This window comes from Anomaloglossus baeobatrachus, chromosome 4 (genome assembly GCF_048569485.1).
Source record: "Anomaloglossus baeobatrachus isolate aAnoBae1 chromosome 4, aAnoBae1.hap1, whole genome shotgun sequence".
Classification (NCBI taxonomy): domain Eukaryota; kingdom Metazoa; phylum Chordata; class Amphibia; order Anura; family Aromobatidae; genus Anomaloglossus; species Anomaloglossus baeobatrachus.
Window position 1 is genome coordinate 53,374,924 of NC_134356.1, and position 21,362 is coordinate 53,396,285.

The 21,362-nt window shown below is 42.8% G+C and overlaps 1 protein-coding gene across 1 annotated transcript in view; it reads left to right on the forward strand.

Moving 5' to 3' along the window:
* The window catches only part of FAT2 (FAT atypical cadherin 2), a 134,041-nt gene that overhangs the window by 39,038 nt on the left and 73,641 nt on the right, over positions 1–21,362 (forward strand). Inside the window, exons 2-3 of the mRNA XM_075344334.1 lie at positions 15,827–19,102; positions 20,838–21,152. Coding sequence (XP_075200449.1) covers positions 15,841–19,102; positions 20,838–21,152 — 3,577 coding nt within the window. The 5' untranslated portion in view covers positions 15,827–15,840. The remainder of the gene's footprint in view (positions 1–15,826; positions 19,103–20,837; positions 21,153–21,362) is intronic.

Sequence of the window (21,362 nt, forward strand, 5' to 3'; positions counted from 1 at the left end):
AAAGGCGGCATTACACGCTACGATTAATCTGACGATATGTCGTCGGGGTCACGATTTTCGTGATGCCCATCCGGCATCGTTAGCGACGTCATTGCGTGTGACACCTACGTGCGACTCCGAACGATCGCAAATAGGTTGAAAATCGTTGATTGTTGACACTTGTTGATTGTCGTTCAGTTTTAAAATATTGTTCGTCATTTTGATCGCAGCAGACATATTGGTACGTTTGACACCCTGCCAACGACGAACAACATCCAAACGACCGCCTTGGTCAAACAATATATCGCTGATCGCTGTTGCGTCGTTTGTGAGATCGTTACATGTGACCGCTAATAAACGACCTATGTGCAATCTCGGCAAATCATAACAACGATCTGGGCGTGTCACATCGTTTAAGAGATCGTCAGATAAATCGTAGCGTGTAAAGCTGCCTTTAGTCGTCCAGCAGAGACCACCGAACTAAAGCTGATGTTAGAGAGTTCTTCATCACCAAAGTTATCAAAGGGAAAGTCAGTGTCCATGTTATTTGGGTTCACTGTAACTTAGGATACATTTGCATTTGCCAATTATCGGAAACCAGAATTCCAATCACTTGACTAATGAGCAAAGCGCTCATTCAATCTCGCTACGCAGCACACCGTTCAATGTAAACAGGACGTGTGCTATCGAGAATAATGATAGTCTATGTGCACAGAAACTGTGGGTACAGGTGCTGGACTGGCCAAGCATGTCTCCAGACCTATACCCTATTGAGCATCTATGGGGCCTCCTCAAACGGAAGGTGGACGAGCGCCAGGTCTCCAACATCCACCAGCTCCATGATGTGGTTCTGGAGGATCGAAGAGGATCTACTGGCTCCTGTGAAGCTCTAGTGACCTCCATGCCCAAGAGAGATAAGACAGTGCTTGTAAATAATGGTGGGCATATGAAATATTGACAATTTGGGCACAATTTGGCCATTTTTACTTAGGGTTATACTCACTTTTGCTACCAGCGGTTTAGACATTAATGGCTGCATGATTAGTTATTTTTTGCAGAGGTTGTACGTATAGCACAGAAAAGAGGGTTCTAAGCACAGGACCCTTCGAGGACACCCATAACTTATAAAATATATTGACCAAGGTTGTGCTAATAAGACAATATTCGCACCAGTATTCTTAGGATATAAGGAAGTGTTTGGAGATATTGTAACAGGAGAGATATAAAAACCTGTGCTGCTACTTAATGTCTACCCTCATATTTAAACCTTATGGGGGTCCAGTGGTCAACCACCATTACTAGCATAGCAGGTCTCTATCATCGAGCTTTTTGTTTGCGATGAATAGTTTGTGGACTCAAGTGGTCTTGGCATTCTTGTTTTCCAGTCGTACGTGCTATGCATCAGTCTTCTCTGCAGAGGTCACAGAGTCAAAGATGAAGCAAGACGGTGAATGGCGGCTACATGTCCTAGCCTGTAGAACGCCTAATCACACCAGTCATTTCACAAAACAGAACAGGGCACTTTAGTATGACATGGCTGCTTCAATACAGACTCTGAAACATGTCAATCTGTATCGTACAGACATTAAAATATTTTGTTAAATTGCTTATTTCCTCCCGGCAAAATTTGGCAATGGCCTACGGGCATCTTAACGAAAGGGGCTTATCTGCAAAATGGAAAGTGATAACACATTTTTTGTGAAAACATATGCAATTTTAACCTGGGTCAATTAAAAACTCCACTTTGTGTCATTCAATATAACGCAACGGAACGTAATTGTGTTATGTGGAGTGGTGCCTAAAGACATTTCAAGAATTCTAGAGGTTTCATAGATATGGAGAACCTTTATGTTATGGAATTGGATGACAGTAGAGCAGAGACCTTAGAAGAACCTCGTTTCCAACACATACTGGACACGTAAAACATACATTTGCTGCAAGTGACAGAGCACGGGCATACAAGCTATTCAGAAACCTGTGAAATCTGCACAGAACTAGTATTATACAATGCTGACTGCCAAGGCCTACTTATAATGAAAAGCCGAAAACAACCTGCTTTGTGCATGCTCTGAATCGCAATCGGTTCTCAGCACAATCAACATAAATTATTATTCTTAAGGGCACTTTACACGCTGCGATATCAGTATCGATATCGCTAGCGAGCGTACCCGCCCTCGTCGGTTATGCGTCACGGGCAAATTGCTGCCCGTGGCGCACAATATCGCTTACACCCCTCACACGGACTTACCTTCCCTGCGACGTCGCTGTGGCCGGGGAACCACCTCCTTTCTAAGGGGGCGATTTGTGCGGTGTCACAGCGACGTCACACGGCAGCCGTCCAATAGAAGCGGAGGGGCGGAGATGAGCGGGCGGAATATCCCGCCCACCTCCTTCCTTCCGCATTGCCGGTGGACGCAGGTAAGGAGATGTTCGTCATTCCTGCAGTGTCACACATAGCGATGTGTGGTGCCGCAGGAATGATGAACAACCAGCGGCATGCACCACCAACGATATTATGAAGAGGAGCGACATGTCAACGATCAACGATTTTTGACGTTTTTGCGATCGTTGATTGTCGCTCCTAGGTCTCACACACTGCGATGACGCAAACGGCGTCGGATGTGCGTCACTAACGACGTGACCCCGACGATATATCGTTAGCAATGTCGTAGCGTGTAAAGCACCCTTTAGAGAGGGTCAACCATATCTTATCAGATTTCAAGAGATTTATGCCTAGAACATACATAGATGGCTGAGATTTGATAAAATAATGGTACCCTTATTCTTCATACACTTCTCTAGAACATGTTCTATTCTTCTTAGCCAGACACAAGAATATTGGAGAAGATTTTAAAGAAAATATCACAATATGACTTTAAGATAGTGAGGGACAGGGGACTCCTGTACTGTTCCTTACGCTAGGAAACCCTAGGCTATCCCTAACCTCTTAGTTACCCCTATTGGTGGAGATACCTGGGTCCCATCCCTGGCTATTCTCCTGACCAGAGCTAATCTTTGATCCCCCCCCAGGTAAGGAAAGGGCAGGAGTATGATGGCAACACAGATAGACAGAGAGGGGAGAACCAAAACTCAGACACACTGCAAACTCACAGGAAAAAAACTGTAAGGAGAAAAGCAAGAGAAGTAAGGCAGCAGCAAAAGGACAACAAGGGTTAACACCATAACTGCTCACAGCAACAATGCACAACAACCAAATGTAAGTCTGGATCAAACCACCTCTCCAGACCAGAATAGATGATCTATAGCTGGCACTTATAGAAGTGTCCAGCTAGGGGAAATAGGAGGGAAGAGAATGTGGCTGGCTCTCTCACATCATGTGACCAAAGGAGATTAACAAGCAGCCCATCAGAGATTAACTCTTGCTATCCTGCCTATGAACTACAAGTCTGTGGGTCGATGTGCGAGTGACCCTGTGCTGATCAGATGTCAGAGAAGTTAGCAGGCAGAGTGCAAGAAGCTGTAGTTTCTACAAATCCAGATGTCAACACCATAGTCGGCGATGCTTGCAAAAAGCTACTTGTGACAGAAAGATACCATTTTAACAAAAGGAGACAGTAAACAAAACATTGTTTTAGGTAGGTACCAAAAATTTAACTGGAAACCATAGATGCACAGATTGTACTCAGGTTGCTGGTCATATCAGTGATCACAGTAAGGCTATGTGCGCACGTTGCGTAAATACATGCAGTTATGCTGCGCTTTGTAGCGCAGCGTAACTGCATGTGTCCTGCGTCCCCTGCACAGTCTATGGAGATTGTGCAGGGGCCGTGCGCAAGTGGCGTCTTAGAGCGCAGCGCTTCGGCTGCTGCCCGAAGCGCTGCGTTCTAAGAAGTGACATGTCACTTCTTCCATGTGCTTTGCCGGCAGCCCTTGCTCTGTCTATGGCAGGAGCTGCAGGCAGAGCGCATGGAATCGGCTTTTTTTTTTTTTCTTTACGGACATTTTCTGCAGCGATTTGAAGCGCACGTGTGCTCTTCAGATCGCTGCAGAAATTTCTGCAGGGCTAGTACGCAACGTGCGCACATAGCCTTAGATTATCATAAGCTTTAAGGATCCCATTCACAGTAGACAAAATTTGGCCAAACCCTCCATTATCAAGTTAATGTCTGTGGGGCTCACAGATAATCACTTGAGATAAGGATCCAGCATGTCTGATATCAGACTGTCCATCCTTTTGTTCTCTAAGAGATATGCCACTGGCCGAATGAGTGATCCTGTGTATGGGAGAGATGGGCAATGTAGCTGCTGGCTGAACAATTGGTTAAACCATCACTTGGTCAACATCTATCCACAGTGTATGGGGGCCTTTAGATAGCTGTTAAGCTGGGTTTACACACTGCAACATCTCAAACGACATCGCTGTAACGTCACCGGTTTTGTGACGCAATAGCGATGTTGTTTGCGATGTTGCAGTGTGTGAAACCTATCAGCGACCTGGCCCCTGCTGTGAAGTTGTAATCGTTACAAATCGTTCAGGACCATTCCTAGGTCCTTTGTTTCCCGCTGTGCAGCATGAAGTTTCAGTGTGTGAAGACTTTGCAGCGACTTTGTTAGCAACTTCCCTTTCAAAAGGCTGCTTATCAACGTCCCCAACAACCAGCTAGGTCGCTCTGCAGGTCCGGATCGCTGTTGAGTTGTTGGCCAGGTTTGCCTGTTTGAACGCTCACCAGAGACTTAGCAGAGACTTAGGGAGGTCGCTATTGCGTCACCAAACCGGTGACGTTACAGCGATGTCCTTTGCGATGTTGCAGTGTGTAAACCCAGCTTTAGACTTAAGGCCCCATCACACTAAGCAACATCGCTAGCAACATCACTAGCAACATCGCTGCTAACGAACAACTTTTGTGACGTTGCTAGCGATGTCGCTGTGTGTGACATCCAGCAACAACCTGGCCCCTGCTGTGAGGTCGTTGGTTGTTGCTGAATGTCCTGGGCCATTTTTTAGTTGTTGCTGTCCCGCTGTGAAGCACAGATCGCTGTGTGTGACAGCGAGACAGCAACAACTAAATGTGCAGGCAGCAGGAGCCGGCTTCTGCGGAGGCTGGTAACCAATGTAAACATCGGGTAACCAAGAAGCCCTGTCCTTGGTTACCCGATATTTACCTTTGTTACCAGTCTCCGCCGCTCTCACTGTCAGTGCCGGCTCCTGCTCTGTGCACATGTAGCTGCAGGACACATCGGGTTAATTAACCCGATGTGTGCTGTAGCTAGGAGAGCAGGGAGCCAGCGCTAAGCATTGTGCGCTGCTCTGTGCACATGTAGCTGCAGGACACATCGGGTTAATTAACCCGATGTGTGCTGTAGCTAGGAGAGCAAGGAGCCAGCGCTAAGCGGTGTGCGCTGCTCCCTGCTCTGTGCACGTGAAGCTGCAGCACACATCGGATAATTAACCCGATGTGTGCTGTAACTAGGAGAGCAGGGAGCCAGCGCTCAGTGTGCGCTGCTCACTGCTCTCTGCACGTGTAGCTGCGTGCGCTGGTAACCAAGGTAAATATCGGGTTGGTTACCCAATATTTACCTTAGTTACCAAGCGCAGCATCTTCCACGCGGCGCTGGGGGCTTGTCACTGGTTGCTGGTGAGCTCACCAGCAACTCGTGTAGCGACGCTCCAGCGATCCCTGCCAGGTCAGGTCGCTGGAGCGTCGCAGTGTGACATCTCACCAGCAACCTCCTAGCAACTTACCAGCGATCCCTATCATTGTTGGGATCGCTGGTAAGTTGCTTAGTGTGACTGGACCTTTAGGCGGGCTTTACACGCTGCGACATCGCTAGCAATTGCTAGCGATGTTGAGCGCAATAGTACCCGCCCCCGTCGTACATGCGATATTTGGTGCTTGCTGCCGTAGCGAACATTATCGCTACGGCAGCGTCACACACATACCTGGTTGGCGACGTCGCTGTGACCGCCGAACAATCCCTCCTTCAAGGGGGAGGTGCGTTCGGCGTCACCGCGACGTCACTAAGCGGCCGGCCAATAGAAGCGGAGGGGCGGAGATGAGCGGGACATAACATCCCACCTCCTTCTTTCCGCATTGCCGGCAGGATGCAGGTAAGGAGATGTTTGTCATTCCTGCGGTTTCACACACAGCGATGTGTGGTGCTGCAGGAATGACAAACAACATCGTATCTGCAGCAGTAAAGACATTATGGAAATGAACGACGTGACACAGATCAGCGATTTTTTCCGCTTTTGCGCTCATTCATCGTCGCACCTAGGATTTACACGTTGCGATGTTGCTACTCGTGCCGGATGTGCGTCACTAATGACATAACCCCGACGATATATCGGTAGCGATGTCGCAACGTGTAAAGCCCGCCTAATACTCATATGGTCAACTGGAAATCCTCTTGACTTCCCCATATAAATGTAGAATCTATGGGACAAGGCCCATTGAAACTTAAAAGTTAGATCCATCTCTCCCCTGACATCTGCTAAAGATAAAAAGTCAGGCTGCCTGAATACAGATTAGATGGTTGGCCAGTTCAGCCAAAATCAGTAAGTTGGGCCAACATCAATCCAACCTGTATGGCCAACTTAACTTATATGATGAATTCTAAATGAGCTGCACTCTTAGAATATGGCTCTATCTTCTACTTTCACTTCATCTTTCAGCGAAATATAATAAACATAAAAATCACAGGTAGATTTTCCCCTAAGGGAACAATTCAGGTTGTTGATATATATCTAATTATTTTGGCAATGGCATAGTAACTTGTTGGTACCCATCTTCCTTTCATGGTGCCCAGCCTAGCTATGTCTCAAGAACCATGCTTACTTAGCTGCACCTGAATATACGAACTCATACAGTATACTTTTGGCCAATGATTAGTTCTGTTGACAGCTATCTTTTCCCACTTTCCTTGTACAGATGAACACTTGGCATCTGCCAGTGTCTTAGAGGATCAAGTGGTTACATTAAAACGGTCATATCTGCCAGGTGATGTTGGGGGAGATAAGGATCTGGGGTAGTTGTGTATGGTGGAGTTTGGAGGTCCCCATACACATTAGCTGGTAGGCTGATCCTACCAAAATTGGCGGATTTTCATCCAATGTGTATGAGGGCCTTCAGATCACATGGTGGCTTAGAAAAGGGTGACTAATATTAATGAAACCATGGGATAAGGTGCTCAAAACATTTGGATAAAGTTGGAAAAAACCCTGATTTGAATGTGTGTGTGGGGACTCTATATTCTCTCTTGACATTTGATGTCAGGAGTAAAGAGAAAAAGACCTCAATGCCTGATTTGATTGCCATATGTGAAGTCGGGAAGGAATTTTTTCCCCTCTTGTGGCTCTTACTGTCTGCCCCATGGGGTTTTTTGCCTTTCTCTGGATCAACATGTTAGGTTAGGTCATGGGTTGAACTCAATGGACATATGTCTACCTTCAACCTTAAATACTATGAAAGTCTAATCTTAGGGGAGAATAAGCTGCTATCTAAATGTTAAAACTTTGGAAAGAATCCCATAAAGCATTACATTTTTGGGTATTTTAACTGGTTTTACTCTATCCATATCATGAATTATCTATCCCTTCTCTTATACATACTTAGCTAAGCCGTATGTTTGTGTCCCACATCAGAAGATGGGAGTAAGCCACTGCCAGAGACTAATCAAAAGAAAAAAAGGATTGGGCATCTTGAAATCCAACAGCCTGATTCTGCTTTCCCCCGAAAAAGTGTGGAAAATGGCTGACATTCCCCTGAATATCTGTTATTGCCAGACATGTTAAATTGAATGATCTAAAGTTGTGTCTAATGTGGCATGCACCACAGGCTGTGACGCTTTTTTGTAGTAGGAAATATGTTGTAGCAAGTCACCTCGGGAAAGGGTAGCCAATTCTAAAGTGGGAGAAGTATTGGTAGCAGTTCATTTTTGTTGCAACGAGACTGAGAAATAGAAGCAAAGGCCTCATATTGAGTGCGTGTGAAAGGAAGGAGACTTTTAGTACCAAGCTTGTAACTGGATTAAAGGAGTCGCAGTTTTGGATCCTTGATGCCATAAGAAGTGGCGCATAGAGAAAGGAGAGGAGCTGCAGTGGGTAAAGCTGGGAAACCAAGAAGGGAAGCTGTGAGTTTGTGGGCAACTTGAGACAGCAAAGGCAAAGTTTGGGTCTGAGGCAACAAGTAGGCCGGACCTGGAAATGGAAACATTGGACTTGCCAAAGCATGGGTCCTGAGTAGACGTGGGATGGAAAATGTCGATAGATAGCATAAATTGAAGGTCCAAGTCATCTATGTATAAATGAAATTTTTCTTACAAGATATGTGTTGGTGCATGTAACAGTTACACCTGTAACATGAAAACAGAAGACCTGATTATCAAGTTATATACCTACTAACAATAGTATATACGTTCCATCCAGTTCATCAGTAAAATCCAGTTATTTTTAGAGCATGGACTAAATCCTTCCTTGTCTATACATTATATCTAGGGCTACTATGTTCTCTTAAAGTATGTTGTCATAGAGGGAAACCTCTGCAGCAGTTAACGTAACACACCCCTGAGGAACCTGTTTCACTGATGTCTGGTGTTCTCAGCAGAACACCTTTGCCTGTGTGATCCTTACACCCACAACATCTGTAATTGGAAGAAATTCTGGACATCCTAATGCTCATGTATGTTCAGTCAGTCCCACCAAAAATGTATGATTTTGGGGGGTCCCATTTCTGGGACCTTCACCCAAATTCAGGGCTCTGAAGTTCACATTTCGCTTCACCAGAAGGTCACAGTGAGAAACAGTTTGCTTTCAACATGCACACTCCATCCAAGGTCTACAGTACTTTTGAAGGATTAGGTATTTGTGGTAAGACCACTTGAGTCCAACATGCACGCTCCATTAAAGATCTTCAGTACTGATGAGGGATTAGGTATTCGGGACAAGACCACAGTGAGAAAGAGTTTGAGTCCAACATGCACACTCCATCCAGGGTCTACAGTACTAATGAGGGATTAGGTATTTGGGACAAGACCATAGTGAGAAGGAATTTGAGTCTAATATGCACGCACCATCCAAGGTCTACAGTACTCATGAGGGATTAGGTATTCGGGACAAGACAACAGTGAGAAAGAGTTTGAGTCCAACATGCACGCTTCATCCAAGATCTACAGTACTGATGAGGGATTAGGTGTTTGGAACAAGACCACTTGAGTCCAACATGCACACTCCATGAAAGGTCTTCAGTACTGATGAGGGATTAGGTATTTGGGACAAGACCACTTGAGTCCAACATGCACGCTCCATGAAAGGTCTTCAGTACAGATGAGGGATTAGGTATTTGCGACAAGACCTCTTGAGTACAACATGCACATTCCATGAAAGGTCTTCAGTACTGATTAGGTATTTGGGACAACACCACTTAAGTCCAACATGCACGCTCCATGAAAGGTCTTCAGTACTCATGAGGGATTAGGTATTCGGGACAAGACAACAGTGAGAAAGAGTTTGAGTCCAACATGCACGCTTCATCCAAGTTCTACAGTACTGATGAGGGATTAGGTATTAGGGACAAGACCATTTGAGTCCAATATGCACGCTTCATGAATGGTCTTCAGTACTGATGAGGGATTAGGTTTTTGCAACAAGACCACTTGAGTACAACATGCACATTCCATGAAAGGTCTTCGGTACTGATTAGGTATTTGGGACAAGACCACTTGAGTCCAACATGCACGCTCCATGAAAGGTCTTCAGTACTGATGAGGGATTAGGTATTTGGGACAAGACCACTTGAATCCAACATGCACGCTCCATGAAAGGTCTTCAGTACCCATGAGGGATTAGGTATTTGGGACAAGACAACAGTAAGAAAGAGTTTGAGTCCAACATGCACGCTTCATGCAAGATCTACAGTACTGATGAGGGATTAGGTATTTGGGACAAGACCACTTGAGTCCAACATGCATGCTCCATGAAAGGTCTTCAGTACTGATGAGGGATTAAGTATTTGAACAAGACCACTTGAGTCCAACATGCACGCTCCATGAAAGGTCTTCAGTACTGATGAGGGATTAGGTATTCAGGACAAGACCACAGTGAGAAAGAGTTAGAGTCCAACATGCATGATCCATCCAAGGTCTACAGTACTGATGATCGAATAGGTATTCAGGACACCCATTCTACTGATTTTTAAGGTTGCAGTAGTAGCACCCTAATCATCATTCATAAAAACCTATATCAAACACATATTTCTAGTTGTTCTTGGTGTGGCTGTCGTGTATGTTTTGTATCAAAGGTTGCTAAATTGAAGAAACGTATGACAAAGATACTCTATCACTGGTTCGCCACAGACACCAAATATTAGGTTTCTATTAATAATCCAGTGCACACAGTTAACGTCTTGTTCATTTTCCCGGCTCTTTATCTCTTTCCCACCACTTGTGTGCAGAAGCCACCCACGGCCAGACTCTTCGCTCAATGGCAAACAGGATGTTTTGGGGAAACTTCACTCCGCCGGCTGCTGGTAGCAGTCACATAATGATCAGACATGTGAAGTCGATGTTGTGGGCAGTGTGAAAGACAAACACGCATCACACTCCAGTGAGCACAGAGCTGACATGTGTCAACGTAAATGATGGGCAGTGACAGACTTAACAAGTCAATTAATTTCATGACCGCTTTGGGGATTCTGACTTCCTTGAGTGACATTCAAAGCCATGAGAATTATTATCAACCAAATCCCAATTTTACAATCATTTATTACTAATATATTCCATAATGAAGTGGCTTGAAGAAGAAATTCAAGGTTTTTGGTTAGACCTAGCATCGGTATGAAAGCAGAACTCAGAAAGGGAACTACAATGGGTTAATATGTCATGATAAAAAGGTTCAATGCTGGAGAGGAGAAGGGGTTAATGCCACGCTGTCACCAAAAAGGATGAAAAAATAGTTGATTTATTAATAAATATTTTATTCCATATGTCTACACGTTTCAAGGTTCAAGATCTCTTCTTCAGGACCAAAAAAATGGAGAAAAATCAACAATACAATATGATGTATTGTTGATTTTTCTCCTTTTATTTTGGTTCTGAAGAAGAGGTCTTGAACTTTGAAATGCGTAGACCTATGGAATAATATACTTATTAATAAATCAACATTTTTTTCATCCTTTTTGGCGACAGCGCAGCATTAACCCTTTCTCCTGTCCAGCATTGAAGATTCATCCACGTGGGGCTGCAGCAGCCGCCATTATCTGTATGCTATCTCTGGTGGTTGTGACCCTCACAACCCCATAAGGTGAGTGTACATTATTACACTCTGCTCTTTTAATATCTGGTAAGACTCTATTTGCGCTCACTTTTCCCCAGTCTTTATGATAAAAAGATATATGCCTCAGGGCGGCTCATCTTTGACAGTTTTTCTGTAGATAGGCATATATCTACACATGGCATGGCCACCAATTATGGGTTCTGCAACCCAAGTCTGTGGAGAACCTTTCCATGAAAATAAAAAATGAAATGGACATGAAAAGTGAAAGATGCTAGAATTCGGAACCGGAAAAAAAATGACAGAAGATTTGTAACCCTCAGGTGGACCCAAAAGCGCTGAGTATAAACAAATCCCATTAAAATTTCCTAAAACACAACGCATTTCAGGGCACTGTATTCTTAAAAAGCAGATATAATCAAATTCTGCTTGCACCCTTGTTATTTGAGGACAGGGTGATATAGCCCCGAAACGCGTTGCATTTTAAGATATCTTAATAAAAAGGACTTGTTTATATCCAACTATTTTGGATGCACCTGTGGTTCTCAAACCAGGTTACAAGTGTCCTGGTACTTTCATACTTGGTCTCCAATAGTGGTTTCCTGCATCCTGGTCTTCAGTAATAATTATGACTCTTTCAAGGTTTTTCTTTTAGATTGCATTTAGATGGGGATTGGGGACATTTTTGTTAACTGTTTGTACCCTACAACATTTTTTCAGGATTTCCTTAGTATTGCACAATTGATAATTTAATCACCTGCATAGGTAATGATTCCAACACCTGTGCAATGCTAAGGAGATCTGAAAACATACACTTTTGGTGGCCTTTGAGGATTGGAGTTGGTGAACACTGCTTTAGGCCTCTATCACACGTCCGTCAAAAACCACGCACGTTTTTCACGGACGTGTCAAAGGTGCGTTTTGCCCTCCGTGAGCCGTGTTCATGGCACACGTGTGTTCTCCGTGTGTTATCCGTGACAACACACGGAGAACGGGAACTTTCTACTCACCTGTCCCTGGCTTCGCTGTCCGTGGTTCTGATCTTTGGTCTCTGGTCCTGCCGATTCCCCGCTGCTGCTGCTTCCGGCCACAGTGAAGTGAATATGCAATGAGCATAATGAGCGGCGGTCGGAAGCAAGTGACAGCAGCGGCAGAGACACCAGGGCTGGAGAAGGGGAGTAAAGTTTTTTTATTATTTTCTAAGATACGTGTGTTTTCTCCGGCGCGTGTCACACGGAACACCTCCATGTGGTCCGTTTGCGTTCCGTGTGACACCCGTGATGCCGGAGAAAAACGAACATGTTGACGTGTGGAGCACACGGACACATGTATGCTCCACACGTACACACGGTCCATGGCAGAACACGCACGTGAGCGCAAACCCATTGATTTTAATGGGTCTACGTGTGCCCGTGTCTCCAATACGTGAGGAAACGGCCCAAACACGTACCGGAGACAAGGACGTGTGAAAGAGGCCTTAGGCTATGTGTGCACATTGCGTAATTACATGCAGTTATGCTGCGCTTTGTAGCGCAGCGTAACTGCATGCGTCCTGCGTCCCCAGCATAATCTATGGAGATTGTGCAGGGGCCGTGCGCACATGGCGTCTTAGAGCGCAGCGCTTCGGCTGCTGCCCGAAGCGCGCGTTCTAAGAAATGACATGTCACTTCTTCCGTGCGCTTTGCCGGCAGCCCCTGCTCTGTCTATGGCAGGAGCTGCATGCAGAGCGCACGTTCTCTGCCGGCACCATGCGCTTCAGAACGGAGCTTTTCAGCTGCGCTCTGAAGCGCACCTTTTAGGTGCGGTGCAGAGCGCACACATGCGCACATAGCCTTAGACAGTAAAGAAGACCTGTCACTTGTTAAAAAAATTGAGTGAGTTAAATACTTCGAAATCCCTGAGCCCCCCTGATTCTGCCACTGTTATCCGTTTTGCTTTGTGTCACTCCATTGTTAAGATATTCACATTTTTTGCTTTAAGAGAACAGTATGTGAAATCTCTGCTTCACAATCCAACTGGGTGTTCCTTCAGAGTCTTCTCTGGGGGCGTGCACTTTCAGCCTTCTCACCAATCACAGCTCAACTTCCATATCAGCTGATGAACTGTGATTGGCAGCATCTGCGTAGCAGGGCTGAAAGCAAACGCCCCCAGAGAAAACTCTGAAGAAACACCCAGTTGGATTGTGAAGCAGAAATTTCACATACTGTGCTCTTAAAGCAACAAATGTGAATATCTCAACAATGAAGTGACGCATCCCAAAACAAAAAATGATGGCATAATCAGGGGAAATCAGGAATTTTTACAAGGTTACTAACTCAATTTTTTTTGGGAGTATGTGAAAGGTCCTTTATAAACTTATGAAGCACAATTTTCCTTATTTCCAAGCCTCGTTTTATGTAGTATGTGCCAACACAGTATCTGCTGAAAAGAATATTCTGATACACAGGTGTCTTATAGGCAGGAGAGGGAAAGGCAAATAGCTGGATGTTTGTTTAAGAAGGGGAAGTCATATTTTTTGCTTTGATGCGTTTTAGTCACATGAAGTAGATGAAAGCATACATCCGCTGTTTGCTGCCTATACACATATTGTTTAACTATTCAGGCTTTTCGTACTTTGTAAAGTGCACTTGATGTCACAAAATGTTTGTAAAGTACCATAAAATATTATACCTCTTAATAAATTAAAAAAAAAAGACAGTTCATATGTTTCCCATCTGGTGACCACAGATTTCTGACCTGGCCCTTGGACTGGCTCTTGTGAATCGATTCAGCCATCTCTAATTTTTGCCCCAATTTTTCTTTTAATATGTCTTACTATGTCCCAAAATTACAGTTTGAAGCATCTAGAAGCCGGACCCTAAGGAAAACAGGTTTCTTAAATATTCTTTTATTCAGATTTTAGAAGAAAAACAACAATTAGGGCGTTTCTTGGCTGAGTTCTCGATAATGAAAACGTCAAACAGGTTTTCAGTACGCGAGACTTCTCGTTGTTTCTTATTTTTCCAGATTTTTAGGTTTTGGCTTTAAAAGTTTTCAATAATTGAGCACTTCCTGGATATTTATCCTGTAAATTTGATATTTTTTTGTGTATGACATGAGCATTCTAGGTTATAATGCAACATAGAAATATGAATAGCTGAAAATATGCAAAATCCACGGGCATACAATCATTTTAGGCAGTGGCATGAGTAGAGTGCCATAGGCCCCCTGTGAAAAATTTGGACAGGGGCTCCAACCAGCATGTTGGTCAGATCAATCAGCTCCTGTAGTAATGTCTTCCATCCTGTAATAATTGTTCTCATCCTGTAATAATATCTAATATCTTGGCCTATTTAATAACATGCCCCATTCTTGACCCTTCCGGTAGTATTGTCCACCATCCTGAAATAATGTCTCCTATCCTGGCCTCTTTAATAACATACCCTATCCTTGACCCTTTCGGTAGTAATGTCCATCATCCTGAAAAAATGTCTCCTATCCTTGCCTCTTTAATAACATACCCCATTCTTGTCCCTTCCAGTAGTGATGTCTACCGTCCTGAAATAATGTCTCCCAATTTGGGCCAATGCTAAATTCTTGTCCCCCCCCCATCCTGTAATATTGTCACCCATCCTTGTGGTCAATATAAATGACTGGCTCATGACTTATTCCTTCCAAAGACAATACTAAGGACCAGGGGGCATACACTGTGAGTGGAAGAAAAGCAATTCCGACGGCTAAATAAGAAAGGGTTCTTTACAGTTAGAGCAGTCAGACTGTGGAATGCCGACCACAAGAGGTAGTAATGGAAGATACTATAACAGCTTTTAAAAAAGGGCTGGATGATTTCCTCAGTACACATAACATTGTCGGTTATAAACGACTTAATGACAAATGTATAATTAGTGGAGGAAGGGTGAACTAGATGGACCTGGGTCTTTCTTCAACCTAGGTAACTATGTAACCATATTCTGAGCCCCTTTCTGTAATAATGTCCCCAGCCTGAGCCCCTTTCTGCAATAATGGCTTCCATCCTCTGCCCCTTATGTACTAATGTCCCCATCCTGGCCCCTTCCTGTTAGAATGTCCCCCATCCTGCCCCATCCTATAATAATGGCCAATGTCCTTGAGCCCTCGAACACTTTTAAACACAAAAAATAAACAATTCTTCTTGCCTTTCCACACTCTTGTGGCGAGCAGCACCCTCTCAATACTTTTTAGCCGGTGTAGTGGCGTCATGTGATACCTGTGATAATGACATCAATGTCAGCTGCCAGCCTATGATAGGCCAGTGGTTACTATAGCTGATAACTATTGCGGCGCAGGAAGCTGGTGTCTCTCTGAAATGCAATAGACTCCGACTGAACCGAGGAAACGGCGCTGTCATCTGGGGGGGCTGAATTTAGGCATTCAACAATTACCCTTTGGTTGATTTGGTAAGGTACTCATCAGGATGATAGTCAAAACTTATATACAAGTGGTCTTAATTGCCAACCCAGACAGATCCCCTTCTCAGAAAAACACAGGATTTCAAAAACAGATCAATTATTTCCATTAATGCAGTATTATATATGATGTTTGATGTTTGGCTACATATTCAGATTATAATTTGACTTATAGACTGTTTTTGTTCTTTTTTAGGGGGACGTCACACAATGGTTGGCTTTACCACCACCACCCGAGAAGCCCTGGTTATTGTATTGTTATTGCTCCTTCATTTCACATCGAGCGAACAAAGACCCAACAATGAAGATTCTTCTTTGAGTTTTACTCAAAGTGTGTATCACACAAGCATCCATGAAAATTCTGCTCCAAAGACCCATGTTTTGAGTCATATAAAGATGGGCGTTTACTTGAAGGATCCTCAATGGACAGTAAAGTATCGGATTGTATCTGAAGACCCAGCTGGACTTTTTAAGACAGAGGAGATGGTGGTTGGGGATTTCTGCTTTTTACGCATCAGGATAAGGAGTGGCAATACAGCCCTATTAAATAGGGAAGTTAAAGACAATTATCAGCTCATCATTCATGCCTCTGAGAAATCCTTGAATTATGAAGCCCGGACTAAAGTTACCATCCAAATTTTAGATATAAATGATCTAAAGCCTCTCTTCTCAACAACGTTGTACAAATTTACGGTTAATGAAGACGCTCCTCTTAAAACTATCCTTGGAAAGATAAGTGCTACAGATGCTGATTTGGGCCAGAATGCTATGTTCTACTATACCTTCAATACCAAATCCTCAGTCTTCAGTGTCCATCCAACAAGCGGTATCATCATGCTAATTGGACACTTGAATGCAACTCAAATAAGTCATCACAAGCTGGATATTTTAGCTGTTGACCGTATGAAAAAAATTGCAGAGGGTAATGGATTTGGGAATATAGCTTCACTAGAGGTATCGGTGCAACCAGCTCTAAGGAAACCTCCTTTCATCTCATCGGTTACAACGGCCATGGCTGACTCATCTGAGAGGCTCCTTTACGCCACTGTGGTCATGGACTTCGTAGATCCAGGGTGTAGTATAGATTCTGTTGAGATTGTAGATGGAGATTCCTTTGGATATTTCAAAATTTTAAGATCTTACGTGGGGAAAAATGAATTTACTGTGGTTTCCACTGCACAGATCAACTGGCTGGAACACTCACAAGGCTTTAACCTAAGTCTTAGAGCCAAAGATAAGAGTAAGCCACCAGTTTATTCCTCCCTCAAAACAATTTATATCCCTCCATGGAGATATGCCATGGCAAGATTTGAACAGGATGTCTATAAAGTCCAGATCGATGAATGTGCTCCAATTGGTAGTCATGTGGCTACGGTTAAAATTTACCCAGCAGATCCATCGAGTGGATATTATATGAAAACTTCGACAGAAAATTTCAGAATTATAAGCAAAAGTGGTTTGATATTTACCAGTAAACATATGGATATAAAAGATGAATCCCAGTTCAGATTAGAAGTTACGGCACTTGATGGCCAAGTCTCCACAACAGTTATCGTTGACCTTATAGACTGTAATAATCACTCCCCTGTATTCACTCAAACTAAATATGATGGAAATTTCAATGAAAATGCTCCCATTGGAACAAAAATTTTAAAAGTTTCTGCAACTGATGCCGACAAGGGGGACAATGGCAAAATAAACTACAAGCTAGTTAATCCAAAATCTTTTCCTTTCGTAATTGACCCAATATCAGGAGTTATTTCTAACAGTCGGGTGCTTGACTATGAGTTAAGTAAAAGGATATATAATCTGAAAGTCTGGGCATCTGATCTAGGTTCACCTTATCGTAGACAAGCAGAAGTTTATGCTTCTGTTACCATGAACAATCTGAATGACAATGCCCCAGTTTTTGAGAAGGTCAACTGTAACATAAGCATCACGAGAGACATGTCTGTTGGGGAGAAGGTGTTAGAACTCTCGGCAGTGGATGTTGATGAGCTTCAGACCATACAATATCAGATTTTATCAGGCAATGAGCTACAAAAGTTTCGATTAGACCCCATATCTGGAGAAATTACAATCAGAGGTGACTTGTTTGACCTATCATCATCAGACCCTCATCTCTCCTTAGTTGTCAGTGCTAGTGATGGAGAAAATGAAGCTGTGTCCACATTTATCAATATCACAATACTAAATGAAGGTTCACCCAAATATGTCCATTGTGAAGAAACTGGCGTGGCTGGCAAGATCATGGAAAATATGAAAAATTACTTCAACTTTCAAACAGAAAAACAAGCCTACGAGGACGATACAACATTTAACAATCATCTGATAAACAATCATGCACCTCATTTTGATGACAACTTTCCAGTATCTATTGACGTGGCTGAGGATACGGTTGTCAGTTCCTCCATTGCTTTGTTGACTGCCCTTGACCTAGATACTGGTTTAAATGGCAAACTAGTCTATGCTGTATCTGATGGAAGTGATGATGGGTGCTTTGACATCAATATGGAAACTGGGGATCTTTATGTCTCATCACCGCTGGACCATGAATCCACAAGTTCATATATTCTTAATATTACAGCTTATGACCTTGGGACACCTCAAAAATCCTCTTGGAAAATTCTAGCTATTAACGTGTTGGATGTAAATGATAATGAACCAAAGTTTCCTTTATCGGGATACTGTGTAATGATAAGAGAGGATGCTAAGATTGGTAGTGTTGTTGTTAAAGTAAAGGCAGATGATGTTGACAAAGAGGACAATGGCCAGGTAAGGTACTCACTTCTAACGCCAACTGATAAATTTACCATAGACAGTGTCACAGGGGATATAAAAGTTAAGAGCATGTTAGACAGGGAGTTCTTACCAAAATATAGACTCAAAGTAGAGGCCAGAGATCAATCGAAGAAAGACAGGCAACTTTTTTCGGTCACCGATGTGGTTATAACATTGGAAGACGTCAATGACAATGCCCCATATTGCCGGCCAGTAACGGCCAACGTGAAAATTGCAGAGGACATTCCAGTAGGAACTGTTTTGTACTTTGTGGATGCTCAAGACTCTGACTCTGGACTTAATGGAGATGTATCGTACTCCCTTATTAACAACGAGCAAGGGATATTTCAAGTGGAGACATTAACGGGAGCTTTGATGTTAGAGAAAGAACTTGACTTTGAAACTAAAGCCTTCTACAATTTGACCGTCAGAGCTACAGATGCCGGCCAGCCATTCCCACAGTCTTCTGTATGTCATGTGGAGGTGGAGGTGCTGGATGTAAATGAAAATCTACAACCACCTGTATTTAAAACTTTCGTCTTTACTGGATCAGTATTGGAAAACTCATCACCTGGGACACTGGTCCTTACAATTACAGCTCAGGATGAAGACAAAGGAAAGGACGGTGAAATACGTTATTCCATAAAGGATGGAACGGACCTCTCAGTTTTCAGCATAGATGAGGAGACAGGTAAGTTATAAAGAGACAAAAATGACAATGTACGGTAATTAAATTTTATTTAATTGAGGCATGTATCATCCATTGGCTTTCACCGTAGAAAAATGCCTACAAAGTGGTAAACTCTTTTTGGCAAGGTCCTCTAGTATCCCACTAGAGTTATTCTTTTTGGCATATGTCATAATATATTTTATGAAAAGTTAAATCAAATGATACATTAATATTTGCATATCACAATCTTATTTCAGAGAAATCCATGCTTTTCTTGAGCTGTTAAGATTGTTGGGCCTGACATAGAACTCCCTGAGATTCTGCCTCTAGACTTAATTTTAAACAAAAGGGGAAGTTAACAATGTGAGACATGTAATAACTGACAGTCTGCTCTCCTGATCTTACTGCAAAACTACAAAGCTGTTTGTCATTACGCTTATTCAGCTTCCATCTCACAGGTAGCCAGTGTGGGGGGAGGGACAGTATAGCAGAGCTGAGCTTTGTCTCATTCATTACAAATAAAGCTGAAGCTATAGCTCTCCTCTCCTAGTACTGTAAGCTCTGCTGCAGGGCTGAGCCTGATTACAACAAACACTTCTTCAGCTTCAATCTTCTGGCATTTATTATGGAAAGGGGAGGGGACTATTGTGGAGCTAACAGTATTATAAAAGGAGAGTTTCAGATGTGTTTGTACTGAGACAAAGCTCAGCTCTGCTGCACTGTGCCAGTTGTAATCAGGCACAGCCCTGCAGTGAGATCAGGAGAGCTGACTGTCAGTTATTACATGACTTCACTGGTAAAGCTTCTTCTCATTGTAAAAAAAAAAACCTCTGGAAGAAGACTCTCAGTGAGATCTATGTCCAGCCCATAGATCTTAATAGGACGGTCATCATTCCATATTAAGAAAAATGTGAATTATTTTGGATTAAGACACCAGATCACAGATATTAAGGTGTCATTTTATTTAAATTTCTATGACCTTCATGTCCATATAGATAGTATAGGAGGGTTGATTCCCTTTTAGTAGTACAAGAAGATGAAGAAACATGTCCTAGTATTGTGTACATAATATACATATATATGAGACTATTGGCGAAACGCTCCTTCAGCTGGCTCTTTATACTCCAGACTCCCCCCCCCCCATCCATAAAATTCAGACTCCACAATCCTTCTTTCCTCCAGTGTCATCTGTTTGGGAGAGTTGCTAGGTATCCATACAGACTAGATGGTCGATCGGTCAGACCGAAATTATTGTTTTTGGCCAACTTTTATCAAATTTGTATCAGCCTCAATAGATTTTATTCTAATATATCAAACAGAGGGTTTAACAACAGGATATTCGAGTTGCTATTAGAGAAGTTAAAAGATTATATATAAAAGGATTTTTTTCCCAAAAAATAGAGAGAGAAGTTAAAAGAATATATAAAAAAGGATTTTTTTTTCCCAAAAAATAGAGACACTCTTGTGCTATATATGATAGTATAGCTCATCTCCTACTTTCTGAACTGTAGTTGTACATTTTTATTGTTATTTTCGCTTTTTATATATTTTTTTTTTATTTGACGTATTATTTAATTTTTATGTTGTTTACTGTTTTAGAATAAATATTGGAAATTAAAAAATGTTTTCAGCTATGGCAAAAATAAATTAGAACCCCAGCCGCCATCTAATGGATAGAAAACTCGATTGCAATTTCTTTCAATCAATTCCTTATATAATTAGGGAACTAACCAGTAACCTTTGATTCATCTTTAAGGGTTAATTCGGACAGCGGCTCCTCTAGACCGGGAGTCTGCATCCCGCTACTGGTTGACCATCTGTGCTACGGACTTGGGTTCTGCTCCTCTGTCTGCCGTGGCTGAAGTCTATATTGAAGTTGTAGATGTCAATGATAACATCCCTCAGTTATCCAAGGCTGTGTACTATGCCTCCGTACCGGAAAACTCTGCTCCAAATGTCTCCGTCCTTCAACTAAATGCAACGGATGCAGATTTGGTTTCTGCTGGAAAACTATCCTTCCATTTCTCCAGTGGAAATAATCAAGGGTTTTTCACTCTGAACCCAAGCACTGGTAAGTTTAATTGGTTAAGTGTTTCATTTTCCAGAACTCAAATTGTTGTTTATTTTTTTTACCTCGATATTATAGGACTTGTCATGTTACCAAATGTATTCACATTGGTTTCCTCAGTGTTTCTGTACGTACCTACTGTACCTCCTGTGTCTCCTATGTAATACATTAATCAAAGAACTTCCAAGACTATGATCATCGTATAGTAGGCTA